The 16,153-nt window shown below is 41.0% G+C and overlaps 2 protein-coding genes across 27 annotated transcripts in view; one reads left to right on the top strand and one right to left on the bottom strand.

Moving 5' to 3' along the window:
* DNAI4 (dynein axonemal intermediate chain 4) overlaps nucleotides 1–9,147 on the bottom strand; it is a gene marked incomplete at its 5' end in the record, with an annotated part of 132,838 nt that extends 123,691 nt beyond the window's left edge. For all 8 annotated transcript variants that reach the window (XM_082356766.1, XM_082356765.1, XM_082356764.1 and 5 more), the window contains one exon: nucleotides 9,011–9,147. In XM_082356766.1, the coding sequence (XP_082212892.1) occupies nucleotides 9,011–9,147 (137 nt within the window). The remainder of the gene's footprint in view (nucleotides 1–9,010) is intronic.
* Nucleotides 9,148–9,209: 62 nt separating this feature from the next.
* MIER1 (MIER1 transcriptional regulator) overlaps nucleotides 9,210–16,153 on the top strand; it is a 55,362-nt gene continuing 48,418 nt past the window's right edge. For 7 of the 19 annotated variants that reach the window (XM_082357850.1, XM_082357849.1, XM_082357846.1 and 4 more), the window contains exons 1-2: nucleotides 9,210–9,412; nucleotides 10,534–10,634. In XM_082357850.1, coding sequence (XP_082213976.1) covers nucleotides 9,346–9,412; nucleotides 10,534–10,634 — 168 coding nt within the window. In that variant the 5' untranslated portion in view covers nucleotides 9,210–9,345. Of the gene's footprint in view, nucleotides 9,413–9,619; nucleotides 9,923–10,533; nucleotides 10,635–10,716; nucleotides 10,759–12,739; nucleotides 12,836–13,337; nucleotides 13,428–14,651; nucleotides 14,873–16,153 lie in introns of those variants that run through there. The other 12 variants (XM_082357847.1, XM_082357857.1, XM_082357853.1 and 9 more) reach the window with 11 other exon arrangements.

Raw genomic sequence — 16,153 nt, 5'->3', positions numbered from 1 at the left:
AAATTCCTTAAGACAAAAACCTAATCATTCTTTCATTCTAGCACTCTGATTGTACTGCAAACTTCTATAAAACAAGAATGATCACCCCTTGCATTTATAAAAAGGCATTGTGTTTCCAAAGAAAACATTTTAAACAATACTTTTACTTTCCTACTCATAAAAGATCAGACAAGAATAAAATACTTTAAAATGACAACAATCTACTTTTCATATTTTATTTTTCTTCATGGCATTTAGTACTACTTGACACTTTGTTTGTTGTCTACTCCTCTACTAGAATGTAAGCATCTTTAGGGCAAGAACTTTGTCTTGTTCATTGCTGTATCGCTAGCACACAGGACAGTACCCAGTATATTGTGGGCACTGTTCGTATTTTTTAAATAAATGACTAAATGAATTCCATTCATACTATTTCAAATTTACATTCTTTTAAAGTGTCATACCCTATCCTCCCTCCTTCAGTCTCTAAATGACTTTAACTCCAACATTTCCAAGAAAACCAAATTAATCAACGAGGTTAAGAATTCCTTAAATTTCTCTACCTTCATTATATTCTTCTTTCATATCCCACAAACTCATCTAATCCATCCTTATTTCTTTCCTCCTCTTTCAGTTCAAAAGTTGCTCTTCTTATCTAAGGCTAACCTTTCTACCTGTGCTCTGAAACCTGTCTGTTACTACTTTTCTCAGGGACTCTTTTCCTTTTTAAAAAAATTTTTTTGGCCATGCCGTGTAGCTTGTGGGCTCTTAGCTCCCCAACCAAGGATCGAACCCAGGCCCTCAGCAGTGAAAGCACCAAGCCCTAACCACTGGACTGACAGGGAATTCCCATCTCAGGGACTCTTCCATCAATAATTCTTGGTCTCCTATATCTTGTTTCCAATCTTTTTCCCTTCAGCATATAATTGTACTCCAGTCATCTCTTCAACTTAAAAATCCTTCCTTTAACTATCTATTACTAGTCTTCCACTATCTATTACTGTATCTCTCCTTCACTTTTTAAAATATTAGTCAATAATTCTATCTACGTCCTTACTCCTCTTATGCTCCATAATTCACTACAATCTAACTCCACCCTCTCCTCTCCTACTGCAGAGACTACTTTCATTAAAATCACCTAGTCTTGTCCTTCAAATTGTCAGATCCAAAGGACTCTTTCCAGTACTTATCTTTGTAGCATCTGACAACAGTTGACCATTCCCCCTTCTTCTTAAACTTGAGTTCTCAAATTGGTTTCTGTAACATAACTGTCTCCTATTCTTCACCCTCCTTGGGACCTCTAATTACCTGACCCTTCCATTTTCTACCAATTAATCAGTACCTTTTAGGTTTCTCTTCTTTCACTGTTTAGTCCAGTATCCACAATTCATCAACTGAATCACTCTTTTACCATTACCTTCAACTCTTATTTTCTTTCTCCCTTGAGCTTTGCCCTACTATCCCTACAAAATACAGTCCGTCCATTCTATTCTTCCTCTTTACTATATCAGCTACATATTCCCATGGTCATACATTTGACCTTGTCCTTGTCAAGGACAAATACCCCTCAAATACTTCATATCCCCTTGCTTTATTTTTCTCCTCTGTACTTCTTACTAACATATCTGTTACTTATGTATCTTATGAATTAGATGTTCCCCACCCAACCCTCCAACGCTGAGAATCTAAGTTACACGAGACTAGGGACTTTGTGTTATTTTGTTCCCTGCTGTATCCCTAATGCCTACCATATTACCCAATACACAGTAGCTGCTTAATAAAAAATTGTTGAATGAATTCCCAAATCATTATATCCAATTCAAAACATTCTCTCAACCTTCATACTCAAATGTTTACCAGCCTTCTGGGTAGCTCCAGCTAAATGTCTACTAGACATCTCAAACTAAATAGATGCATAATTAAATCATATCACATTTACTCATAAACCAGCTCTATCTCTTTTATTCCTTATAGGGACCAAATAGAAATGAATTAGCAAATGATGTTGCATTTACTAATTAGGTAGTTACTGTGATCTTATGAGAATCATCAATAAACTCTCCCAAATCTTCAGACTATAAGTTTCATGGGAAGGAACCATGTTTATCATGTCTACCATGATAGCCCCAACTCTTAGTACTCTGCCTGATAGAGTGGGAAATTAGATCCAGAAAGTACAGACTACTTTTTTAAAAAAATTGAACTAAGTACCTGTAGCCAATTATGTTAGAAATTTACGGTGCACATCTAGCTATGTTAAAAAACAGATGCTTTCAATAGAGCCAAATTAGTGGGCAATAAATAGGATGACTTTCAGGAGATATTCACTTTGAAAGTTTTGCCTGAAAAACAGTCATGATACAAGAGGTTATGTAGCTGTACATTCCTGAGTTTTCTGAAGCAGGGACCTAATCTGTTTTGTTCACTCCTATGTCTTCAGTACCTAGGGCAGTAGCTGGAAAATATAAGGCATTCAGTTGGTACCTGTAGAATGAACACCATGAACACCTGATGATCACTTCTATGAAAAAAGAGACTAATGACATTAAAAGCATGCTACACATACATAAATCTCACTATGAAAAAAATAACCACAAGAGGAAAGAAGGAGTGGCTTAAGAAAAAGTGTCTGTATTAGCCACTTCTTAGTTTAATGAGATGAAGGTAAAAATTTCGATCTAAACCCAATCACTTTCATTTATCCAACTGTTATTTATAAAACACTTACTGTACATAAGGCTACATGCTGGCAGAGATACAATATGAATCAGATATGGGCCCTAAGGAGCTGACAGTCTAATAAGAGATAAAACATATATATGATTACAATGCAAGTACAAAATTGTATTTGCCTCAAGACTTACACGTAAGATGAAATGAAAGTTGTGGTAAAGATTACCTTGGGTAAGAGGAGTGAGCAGAGAAATCATGAAGATGGTATTTGAGTTAGGCTTGAATGTAGGTCAAATTCAAAAGAAGTACATGGGGCGCGAATGTATATGTGTGCTTGTGTCTGATGCACATGCAGGTGAGGAGGGATGAGGACAGGACAGGAAATGCACCCTGAGCAAAGATCATTGTGAACGATGACAGTAGGAAAGCATGTGGTATATACAGGGTATCTTAAATGATTCAATTAGATGCATGAAGGAAAATAAAGTTAAGCTTTGAAAAAATAAAATGGCCAGGCTAAGTCTCTGAAATTTACTACACAAGCATGAGACTGCCTTTGAAGGATTTTGAGCATAAGAGTTAACTGCTCAAAACTATGCTTCAGAAAAATTTAGATATATTTAGAACACACTAGAAGCAAGAAGACCATTAGTTAAGATGCTATGAAAATAGGCCAGATGAGAAGTAATCAAGGCTTAACCTGGGGTGGCAAATGTAGAAATAAAACAAATGCTAAATACAGCATGTATTAAGCATATCTTTTTATTTTCTGTATTTTGATGTTTTGACATCTAGGAACTTGCTAACCCTGGAGGGACTGCCCCTCCCAGGGCTAATCAATTCTTATACATAGTAAGGGACTTGCCTACAAGCAAAACTTTTATACGCAAACCAACCGAACCAGAGTCCGTACCCTCAACCATCTCTTTCATCAGGCTCTCAAAGAGATCTCACTCTCCGGGTCACTATCCACTTGCCCTAATCACTGTAGGGACAGGAACCAGACAACGAGGGATAGTCCCTATGCCCAGACCCTTTTGAAATTATTCAAACAAGCTATTCCTACACCTGCTTATTCCACTTTGTCCATTTCTCCCCATGGGAACCACAATAAAGCTTCTTGCCCCTATTTTCCCCTTGCTAGTTTTACCTCCTGCCCAGCCCTGGTGCTTCCTCATGTGGCCCCCCTATGTGTTACGGCATGCCATGTCTCCTGATTCTAGGGATCTATGAGTATTTAAAAACAAAAACAAAAAACTTCTTCCTTCATGATAGTTATTTCTGTGTATATGTTTCTTACCATACCTGATTAAAACATACCCCAAGTACCCTTAAAACACAGATACAGAACTAACAGGACTTAGTAATTGATAATAACAATGCCACTTAAAATCTAAACTTCAAAGTACTTCCACTATATTTGTAATTTAATTTTTATTTATTTCATTTTTTAAAAATGGAAGTATAATTGACCTACAGTTCCAGGTGCACAATATTATGATTCAATATTTCCATACATTACAAAATGATCACCACCCTAATTCAATTCTTATAATAACTTATGAGATATTTAATTGCCATGTTTTACAAGTGAGAAACTTAAAACTCAAAGAGGTCAATTTAAATGCCCAAACTCATCCAATAACTCACAGACTATGTGTTCCTGAGCAAGTTTCTTAATCTGTTTCTTTCCTCATATGTAAATTAAGGTTAATAATAGTATCTGCCTCATAGAGTTAAGGTGATGATTAAATTAGTCATTATTTCCAAAGCACAATAAGAAGTTAAATTGTAGACATGTTCAAATTTAGATATTATGAGTGATATCTTGGTGGAACTGTTTGGTAGCCGTTGAAAGTCAAGAGGAAAGTGAATTTCAGGGAACAAAAGTGAGAACTGGAGATACAGATTTGAGAATCTTTCATGGAGATGATAATAAATGAACTGAGTCCCAAAATAAAAACCTAAAGATACAAAGAGAAGGTAATAGGGCCAAGGAGAGAAACTGGAGGTAGAAAGAAAGTAAAACCAGAAAAAAGGCATCTTCGCCAGTAGTAAGTGAACCAGTTCAGGGTTAGTTCAGGGTTAAGGAGGGGAAGATTGATATTGTCAAATGCTGTAGAGAGGTAAAAAGAAAGTCCATTGAATTTGGTGATTTTGAAAACTTTAGGTTACTCATTATTGACCTTTGAGTAATTTTCGTATAGAAATGGAGACAACAGACTGCAAGGGTTAAAGAGTAAACACAGATACTTCTGGTTTCTGGTCTGACATGTAAAGGCCATGAAAGACATCAATCCTGTACTCACAAGAAAAAGGCTGAGCAAACTGAAAATCAATGGGTCTTCTTAGGTCCATCAGAGAATTGAGGTTACAGGCAAACCCTCATACTGAAAGATTGAGATGCAGGAATAACAGAATCACAACTTATTGGGAGCAGAAACTGCCACTAGAGCCAACAAGTGGTAGGAAAACCTAAAGGGTAATTGCCTAATTGCTGGAAACTGAGTGTAGACTAATTCAAAAGAGAAAAAATTGCTGGGGGCCCAGCCTTAGGGAGGCCCCCCCACACATACACACACTTGTATCGAGTTTTACCTTTACGCACTCCACCAGACTCTCAGGATGAAAATCAGAGAAAAACTCCCTGATAGTTCCAGCAGGGGGACAGGAAGTAACCATTTTGAAATATACCTGGAATGTTCAGTTATCCTTAACAAAGGCCTGCCCTCAAGGAAAACCATTTTACCAGAGCCTAACCAATGTGGGGGGAGGGAAATAACCTACTCGAAGTCCATCTAACCTTCTTGTTCCACCTAAAGAGAAAAATTCTGAGAAATACTTACGAAGGTCACAGCCCAGGGACAAAGGCCCACTAAAAGATTAAGACCTAATCATAGGATTATGGCACACTCCCCTCCCCCGTCCCCCCCTCCCTCGAATATCTTACCACCACATCAACAGGGCTCCTGTATAACAGGGAATTACAATGGGAAGAACTATAAGGCTCAGAGACTCTAAGAAGGAGTCTCTAGGGAAATGTAAAAAACCAGAGGAGACAAAAAGCAGGACACTAGAGGAAACTGAAGTCTTGGAAACCTATAGCTACAGCAAACAGCCTAATTCCTAGACAGATAAACATAAATCCTCACACTAAGGGCTTACTTACCTCAGTTCATATTACCTGATGCAACATGTTCAGCTTTCAACAAAATACATGGTATACCAAAGGGCAAAAAACAGTCTGAAGAAACAAAGCAAGGATTAGAGCCAGAATAAGATATGGCAGAGATTTTGGAATTATCAAGACTGGGAATTTAAAATAATTATGATTAATATGCTAAGGATCCTAACGGAAAAAGTAACATGCAAGAACAGATGAAAACTCCCCCCCACCCCCCAAATCAAAAGGAAATGAATGAACACGTAAGGAAGAACAGAGAAACTGGGCAAAGAAGTGAGATAAAAGCAGTGAAGAAAACACTAGTGGTTTTTACCACAATGGAAGATTGTCCAACACAGCCAACACCCCAAATTATGATTTTTTGACTTTACAGGGGTGTGAATGTGATATGCATTCGGTAGAAACTGTACTTTGAATTTTTATCTTTTCCTGGACTAACGATATGCTATAAAATGATACTCTCGTGATGCTGGCAGTGAGCCATAGCTCCCAGTCAGCCGTGCAATCGTGAGGGTAAACAACCAATACATTTACAACCATTCTGTACCCAAACAATCATTGCTTTTAACTTTCAGTACAGAATTCAATAAATTACATGAACTATTCAACACTTTATTATAAAACAGACTTCATGTTAGATGATTTTGTCGAACTGTAGGCTAATGTAAGTGTTCTGAGCATGTTTAAGGTAGGTTATGCTAAGTATGATGTTTGGTAAGCTAGGTGTAATAAGTGCATTTTCTACTTAATGATATTTTCAACCTATGATGGGTTTATTGGGACATAACCTCATTGTAAGTTGAGGAAGATCTGTATTGCTAAGCCAATAGGAAAGACCCAATATAGGAAAAATTGGAGTGAGAAAGTGAAAAATTGATATATACAGGTTTCATGATATCCTTTCCAAGATCAGGATTAAGTCTTAAACTGAGAAAGATGAGAAATATTAGGTCAAACCAATGGTTGTAAACTTCAGTGTGTATGAAATTTTGTTTTAATTAGATAATATGGCTACCTCAAAAAGTTAAGGTTATATTAATTTCTATCTCCCACCCCACTCTTTCCTTAATAGGTAATCTCCCATGAATGTGTCATTATTCAAGAAATCCCCAAAGGAATTTTTCTAACACTCTCTCCGGTACTCTGAGAGTTTTATGATTTTTTAAAAATTCACATGAAACCAACTTGATTTTAGTTTGAGATTTCCATACATACAAGTAAAAACAAAAACCAGACGAGATGAGCAATAACCAATGTTACTCAAATACATATTCACTCATTTGTTTGCTGCCAGCAAATATTGTCTTCTTCATTCTAAGCAGTAGCAGTGAACAAAACAAAAATCTCTGCCATTATGGAGTACATCATAGCTTGGATGAAGACAGATTAACAAACAAGTATATAATATATCAAACAGAAATAAATTTTATGGAGAAGAATAAAGCAAGTTGAGGAACAGGAAGTACTGGGAAGAGTCGTATTATTTTACATAGGGTAGTTAGAGAAGGACTCTTTGATAAGGTGACACGTGAAGAAAATGAGTGTCATGAGATTACTAGCGGGTACAGTATTCCAAAGAACAGCAAATGCCCAGGCCTGGAAGTGGGAAAATATGCTTGATATTGTTGTGGAACAATATGGAGTGTAATTAGCCAAGGGGAAGAATCCAAAGTGAGATCCTGTGGGGCCCTGTGAGGATGTGAGCTTTTACTCTGAGTGAAATGGGAGAAATTGGAGGCTTTTGAGAAGAGCCACAGTGATTACTATGTTGAGGGTGAGGGCAAGATCATTTAGGTGTTTACTGCAATGTAACAGTGACTTACATTGGAGTGGTAGTCTGGACTTACTTTGCAGGTAGAAAAGGTAGAATCTGCTGATGGAGTGGGGTATTGAGAAGTCAAGGGTAACCCAAAGTTTTTTTACTGAGTAACTGGAAGAGTGGAAATTGCCATTTACTGAAATGGGAGACTGCAGAGTTGATTAGAGGGCGAAATAAGTTCAGTTTTAGATACAAATTTTGAGATGCCTATTAACTTTTAAGCACAGCTGCTTGATTTTAAGTCTGTTTTCTTGGGAGAGGTGTTGGCTGGAGAGTTAAACTTGTAAACCATCAGTAAATAGGTGACTTTTAAAGGCAAAAAACAATAGTGAAGAGGTTTACTGATCCCATCAACACTCCAATATTTAGATACGGGAGAGATAAAGAGATGCCAGCAAAGTATTTTGAAAAGGAGTAGGCATAAACCAAGGGGAGAATTAGGGAGGAGTGGTGTCCCAGAAACCAAATGAAGTGATTCAACACTCAAGAAGTGGTAAACTAGATCAAAGCTGCTGATGGGTGAGTTAAGAAACAAACTGAGAAATGGCCACTGTATTTGGCTGGACAGTTATTGCTTACCTTCACAAAAGCTATTTTTTGTGGAGTGATAGGATTGGACAAAAACCTGAGTACCATATGCAGGGAAGAGCAGAAGGTTCTCTCCCAAGACCTTTTCAACAAGTTCTGCTAAAGAAAGATTAGCTGATCTGGAAGAGACTGGATAGAAGAGATGCTGAAGGTTTGAAAAGAGAGAACAAAAGTGGTCTGGAAGTGTGGGAGAGTGAATGAATTAGGAAACTTCAGTGTAATTGCTGGACTAAGGGACCATTTGAAGTTGTAAGCGAGACATCTGTAGAGCTGTATGCTTTTCTCCAGCCCCTAGTCCAACTGCTGCAGAACAACAAAGTTGGAAGCTGGAATGAGTTTTAAGGCAGGATGGTATGAGAAGGCAGAAAAAAACCTCAACTACAGAGCATAGTAATGTTCGGTCTGGTGGCTCACAGAAGCTGAGAGGATTGAACATCTGGGCACAGCTTGGAGGCAACAAGCTGGAGACTGCAGACCGGAAAAAAAAAAAAAAAAAAAAGAAAAAAACAGGAGTGCTAGGAGGAAGGGTGGTTCTCAGCAAACTAAGTCTTTTCTCGGAGACCAAGCACAGCAGTAGAGGTTTGGAAAAGGCTGTCCTAGGCCAACGAAGGAGACACTGCCGCCTCGGAGGTTCGAGGGTTGCCGACTGAACACAGATGCAGTAAGAGCTAAGATCTAAAAGGGCTCCCTCCGGGACCCAGGGGAATGGACTAAGGCTTTAGCGCCGGAACTTACACCCCGACGTTCGGCTGCTTGCGGCTGTTTACCGGAGAGATGGGCATGGTGGCGACTGGGTGGGGAGTAGTCGACCACCCCCTTCCCTGGCTTCTTCTGGAGCCCCTGTACCCCAACCCCCGGCGTCAGCGGCTCCGGCTAAGGCACGGGAATGTTTGCCGGACGTCATGGAGACGGTGGAGCCTTGGCTCAACAAGCGGCCGCGCGGTTGGCTGGCGGCTGGAGGCCGAGGAGGAGGGCGGAGGCGGAGGGGAGGGCAGAGGGTTGGTGGAGCAAGAGGAAGCCCCGGACGACGACTAGAAGAAGGAGGCGGGCGGCCCGGGCCCTAGGCCCCTCCCAGGCTCTGAGTCTCCCGGGCTGCAGGCGGATGGATGGGGCTTCTTCAGGCGGTGGCGGCAGCAGCGGAGGTGGCGGCGGCAGCAGCGGCAGCGGCTGTAAGTGCAGCCTCCATAAACCATCTCTCCTCTCCTAGCCCTGTTTGGGTGGAGGGGCTCCCGAGGTGTCCTCGGTCCCCTTTCTCTCCTTCCCCTCCCCCACTGCAGAGTACCGCCCGGAAGACCCTTAACTTCCGGGGAGGGGCTGAGAGAGCGCGCCGGGCGCAGTTCCCCTCCCGGAGTGGCGCCGGCCACCCAAGGCGCATGCGCAGCTCCCCATCGCCATCCACCCCCTTCCCAGACTGGTCTTTTGCTTTGGCGGTGGCGGCGGCGGCGGCGGCGGCGGCGGCGGCGGCGCCAGTCTTCCCCGGCGTCCGCGGCGCGCTGGGAGTCCGCTGCGGAGTGAGTTCGCTTCGCCTTGTCCGCTTCCGCCTTTCTCCAGTCGGCCCCGGAACGCGGTCGGGGTGGGGTCAAGCTGACCGCCCCGCTGTGGCTCCGCCTCTTTCCCGCAGTATCTCCGGGTTCTGTCTCATCCCGGGAAGGCTCCTGCTCCCACTGCAGCCCCCTGTGGTGAGCAGGGTCCTGGGCAAACCGGCCCTTTTCGGAGGGAGTGAGGGAGGGAAGAGAGGCTCGAAGAGGGTATTGTTGTGAGGGAATGAGGTCTTCCCAGCCCTTGGGAGGATCCCTGGGGGCAGATGCCTCCCCAGCCTTTGAATGGCCTTGTTCTTCTAGCTTTTGCTGGAAAGATCTCTGGCCTGGAGACCATCTCTAGTCCTCGTTTGCTGTGTGACCTTGGGCGAGTCACTACCTCTCTCTGGGTCCCAGTTATACCTAAAGCTTCTTCCAACGCTAAAACTCTTAATTTTGCAGAAAAGCTTATGCAGTTCCAAGATTGGCCTGTCTACTGAGGCCGCCTAGACGAGATGACCCGGACTTGAGTGAACCTTTCTTCAATCATGGGTGGAATGAGGCGACCTATTTATTGGATCGCTTTTATTCCTTTATCATCAGTTACAAATTGCATGACTCAAGACTCATTAATGTTTTTCTAAAACTGTCATGGGATTCCTGTCCTAATTCCTGGCCGTCTTTTTAAAAATTAGAGACAGGGCGAATGGTGAGCTTGTAGTATCATCGTCTCTAGTCTCGTTACTACTGAGGCTCTCTTTCCTTTGATCCAGATGGTGTGGTGGCTCGATTCTCCCAGTGCCTGGCTGAGTTTCGGACGTGGTTAAGAACCAACTGGTTGAGGTTCAATGCAGACAAGACGGATGTGATGCTGGTAGGCAGGGGCACACTTGGAGATTAAGGGAGGGAAAGTCCAAACTCCCTCAAGTAATATAAATGTTATATTACTCTTCCAGTGTTTGAGAACTGCTGATGGGCCAATAATTTCCAGAGTTTGGGTGAGATAAAAATAACATGTCAACAATATAAAAACTATCAAAATACCAGCTTGTGATAATCTGATAAAATGGAGCCACTGGATAAAACTCTTTATGTAAAAATTATGAAAAGAAGAACCAGAACTGTTCTTTGAAGAACCAAAAGGCTATATAGGTGTTTTGGGGTGGCGTTAATAATAAAAATCAAACTAACAAAAAGATGATGCTGATTGTCATAGATGTGGGGCTTCCAAATGTAACGCATTACTGCTTTGTAACCTACATTTTGCCTGCTAGAGTAAAGGTAAAACTCAGTTTATCTAAAATGTACATTTTAAAAATAGGTGAAGTTTTTTGACATTTAGCTATCTTCAACCAAATTAGTATAGTTATCCATAAATTTTCACCTGCACATCATGTGTAGGCTGTCACTTTTAAATAAAAATTTAAGGAAATAGTTAACACAATAATCGCAAAAGGGACTCATGGACTCTGAAAATTGTTAGATACATAATTTGGTTTTAGGGTTTTGAATGTGCTGTTTTAATCTATTTCATTCAAACAGCCCCAGAGTCTGAATTGTTTTCTTGGTGCATTTTGAGAGGTACCTTTTTGAAGTGCATAACATGTTTATATTGTATACATTATATTTGAATCAGGTATTGGTCCTGAATAAAAGGTTATATTTCTTAGGTATGTGTAAATTGCCAGGTTTACTTATTGGTTAGTTTGGGGTACTGGCTGAAGAAAAATTGAGGCCTTAAAATGCTTTTGTTAATAGCAAAATAACTTCGAGGGGTTCGTGTGTGTGTGTGTATGTATGTTTGTGTATTGCAGACTCTATAAAATTGTTTAAAACTTTTTAATGTAGTATGCAGTAAATTGCTTAAAAATAATTTCCCAATATAACAGCAGTTTTGAGTAGCTTATGTGGTAAAAGTTAATGTTAATTTGCCTGAAAATAAGGAAGCCTTTAGGTGGGGCATGGGAGCTAAAGAGGCATTTATTCAGGCTTTGTATAGTGATTTTTTTGTTTTGGGACATTAGCCACAAACCTCACATATAATTGGAATTAACCACACCTTTTAGCTTAACTGTAAACGTTTTACTACACAATTCTAACAGCTACCATTTTGGATATCACAAAATAAAGATTATAAACCATAATAATTTTAAACAGCTCATAGGCAACAGTGAATTTTCTCATGCTTTCAACTCTGTAATGTCCCGTTTTCAGCTCCTCTGGTATCAATAGGCTTTAAAGATTTATTTTTTGTTAACCCAAGTATAAATATTGAGTGTTTGTATTTGAATACAAAGAAGACATCTGTTGAATTAATCCAAAGTGCTGAAGAACTCAGGGTAATGGGTGGAAATAACAAGGAGGTAGATTCTGGTTTGTTAAAAAGAAGAATGTTCCAAACATTAGAGGTTTTTTTGAAAAGAGCAGCCTTTTCATGAGACAGTGAGTCATTGGAGGTGTTTAACCTTAGGCAGAAAAGCCTGGTAGTGGGGAAACAGAATGAGGGATTCCTACCTAGACAGTGTAGAAATTGACTAAGGACCTCTAAGATCCCATCCAACATTAAGATTCTATGGCTAATGAATAGTTAATTTTTACATATTTGATACTGAAGAGGTAAGCAAGTGTTTTGAGAATTTGCTTTCCTTAAGATGGCTCCTTAAAATTTTTAAAGTATAGCACTAGAATAAAATGGGGAGTAAAACTATACTGAATTCAATAATAATGTTACCAATGACTTACAATATTGGAGCTGTTTCTTTTTACCTTTAGAATATCTGAACCTAAAAAAAAATCATGTAACCCACATTTACAAAAAAAGGAAGGAGAAAAATGTAGAGGGAATCTTTCCCCTAAACGATAATGCCACATAAAAATAGTAAAATTGATAACAATATCAATAAACCTAAAATTCATTTATCAGTAAGATGGATATCTATTCAAATACGTCCCAGACCTCGATATTCCTGACAATTTCAGAATTTATTCAGTAGCTTAAGGGACCGTGATCCCCAGCTCTTTATCACAATTAGGATTCTTGTTGATGAATTAACTGAAGAATCAAAGATTAAACAGGCTTAAGCAAGTTATTCCTGTACCTTGCATTTTGACAATACTTTTTAATTTTCCTTTTGATAACCAGCTAAATTTCATATATTAGCTTTAGTATTTAAATGGATAATTCTCCTTCAGCCGGTGGTTTTATAAAGCCTGAGTTTCTACCTCTAGGCCCCTTATTTTTCTTATCTTTACCCACCTCAGGTCTAGGCACATACATTGTTCTTTGCCTTCACAGCTGTTTCCATCAAGCATCTCAAAGTGAAAAGTGTTTGAATATGAACTGGCTTATACAAAAGTCATTTCTATTTCGAGTCCAAAGGACTAAGGTAATTCAACAGGGTAACTCTTAGAAACTGTATACCTATGCTAAAATATTTATTCCCTCAAGGAATCCTGAAAAACACTTTTATATAAGTATTCTAAAAAAATAAAATGAAAATACTGTACAGTACAGTTAATGGTAAAAATTGTTTGTAGATTTGGGAACCTTAAAGTTTTCCTTTCTCTTCTTTCCCTTGCTTTTCTTTCAGTAGAAAATGTGCATCAGATGTTTATGTTTAATTGGTTTACAGACTGTCTGTGGACTCTTTTCCTGTCATATTACCAGGTAATGTCCTTACTTAGCAGCTACTTCATATACCTATAAATGCACAAAATATTCATGCACAAATTATTATTGGACGTAAGAATTTCAAGTTAATGTTGAATCTTTGGAAATAAGAAGCTACTTAATAGAGTCTAGAATTTTAAGGGAATACAAATAACTTAAAACAGCCTTCCCCATATTCCTTGTAAGTTAAGTATCAGTTTAAAGAAAAATTGTATACATGCACATTTATGCAATATATTGTAGTGCTGGCATCACATTATTTGGAGGGAATGAATGAGTTTCATATATAACTTGTTGATTTTGGTAGTCATTTTTGAAATTGCAGTAAGAAGAACCCTTGAACATTTGGGGGAAAACGGGTCTTTATGAAATAAGACTTTATAACTTCTGGTTTGGTAAAATGTGTTAGTGCACGTTTTAATATCACGTTTGCATTACCCAGTATCTGCCTTAGTAATGGAGGTGAAACATGTTTGTTATTTTGCAATCATTGGCTCTGGCAGTCATCAGAATTGTCACCAAAGCCACTTGGCAGTTCTAGGCCAATACATTAAAATAAACTTTTAAATTGCAGGCATTTCAGGCGTTGCACATAAGCAAGTTCTCCATCTATGCAGTCGAGTCGGAGATTATTTATATCTATTAAAGAGCAGCTTTTCAATATTTCACATTTAAAATTTTTGTCTAGTTGTGCAGAATTCAGCCGTTGCACAGTTATGTTGTTACTGGCATTACAGAAGGTGTGTGAGGAAAAGCAAATGATATATGAGGATGGCAGTCTACCTAGCACAATCCCTTTTCTTAATCTCTGCTGTGACCTCTAAGATTTTGGTACATGGGATTTTACAATTCCTGTAGGGAAAGAACCAAGAGAAATATCTGTCAAGGGATAACCGCTTTCAAAGCGCACTAGTTGCAGCTGTTGCATCACAGCAACATCCGTTTTCTAACAAATGCACTTCAAAAAAGGCCTACATGTGAAATGTATCGTATCTTTTCCCCTTCGATATGAATGCAGGACGCGGCTAGTTTGGCTAGTTTCCTCGACCTCTTTGGTCCCTACAGCCCTCTCCCGGGCTGGAGTCGCGGATCCGCTAGGGCAGGCGCCCGGCACTAAGATGCCCGCCTTCCCCCACACCCACCTTGGCTCCGCCTCCTCCGCGCTCCTCCGGGGGAGGGCTGCCTCGGGGCCGCGCGCGCGCTCCAGCCTTTTCCCTCCAGTCCAGCTCAGCCCGGGCGCCGCGAGGGGGCGGAGTGGGGTGTGGTGGGCGCGCTCGGGCGGCTCCTGCGCGTTCCCGCCGAGGCAGCGGCGGCGGGAGCGGCAGAGACGGTGGCGGAGACGGCTGGAGTCCCGTTGCCGAGTCTTACATCCGGGTTCTGGCCGTGACCCAGCTGCGGCCGCCGCGGAGATGTGACCCGTCAGTACGGCAAATATGGCGGAGGTAAGGGAGTGAGCGCCCCCTCCCCGTCCCGGAGCCGGGCGCCCCCAGGTCCGGGCTGGGGAGGAGTGGAGTGGGCCTGGCTAGGGGAGGCCCAGCCCTGCTGGCGCCACTGCCCACCTGTTGTCCGGAACAGGCCGCGCTCTGGGTGGGAGCTTTCCGTGGAACTTAGTTGGGATGGGTCCGGGGGTAGGAGGAAGCGGAGGCGTAGATGGACTTCGGGGGCAGTTTGAAGGGTCGAGGGCTGCGTAGCCGTGCGTACGGAGAGGGGCGAGGGGGAGGGGGCGCCCGCGGGGCTGGGGCGCCTGTGGCGCAACTTCGCCGGCCGGTGCTAGGGGCCAGGAGAGGAGCTGCTGCTTCCTCTTCTTGCGAAGTTTCTTCCTTCCCCAGTCGAGATGCTGTTGCGCCCTTCCGCGTCACCCCCGTCGGTTTGCTACTGACATTCTGCCTGTGTTGGGGAAAACGGCCTTTGATTAACTCTGTAATTTTCTTGATGGTGACCAGATGAGCGTGGAGAAATAAACCTGGTCTTTCGCAATCCTTTCCTCTAGGTTGGGGGAGTCTCCCCATTTCTTCAAACATTCCCCCTTCCCCCCCACCGGAGAACCTCTTTTTCTCTCTTTACGTTTCAGAAGAGTTGCTTTCTCCCTTTCTTACCCCCCATCACTTTCCAGGCATTTACCCCCCCTTGCAAATCTAGGCTGTCTATTCTTGTCTTCTTTCTCTACCAGTTTTTTCCCCCTTAGGGAAGATTTTTTTTTTCCCCCGTTTGCTCTTTTTCTAGTAAACGAGTTGCCAAAGCCCCCTTTCTTCGGTGGCGATTGTTTTACATTTTGGGGCCTCAGATCGGTGGGCAAACAACATCTGTTGATTAATTTGAATTTAGGATATACTACTGGAGATTTAAATTTTTCCCTCTGATTTAAACCTTTAAACATTTGATTTTTTTTTAACACGCTTTTTACCCTTATCTTCTGAAGAATTTCGCTATCCTTCACTCGCTGGAGTTCAAGAGGTGATATATTTGGACTTTTTTGTCTTCTTTGAGTAGAGCCACTCTAAATGTTGATAAAGCCATTTTTTTCATGTGAGAATTACCATTTTTATAGTCTCAGAGGCACGTAAAAACAGATTCAGGAAGTAGGTAATTTTATTTATCATCCAACCCCAATTTTTGTCTTCATTATTTGCTAAATGAAGTCAATGGTGAGTACACTTTTATCAATACCATAATTTCTTCTTTTTAAACCTTGGAATACAGAAACATAGGTTATGGAAAAGATA

This window comes from Balaenoptera borealis, assembly GCF_965194805.1.
Source record: "Balaenoptera borealis genome assembly, chromosome: 1".
Taxonomy (NCBI): domain Eukaryota; kingdom Metazoa; phylum Chordata; class Mammalia; order Artiodactyla; family Balaenopteridae; genus Balaenoptera; species Balaenoptera borealis.
The sequence above is the reverse complement of the archived record's forward strand: the minus strand, read 5'-3'. Positions and strand labels throughout refer to the sequence as shown.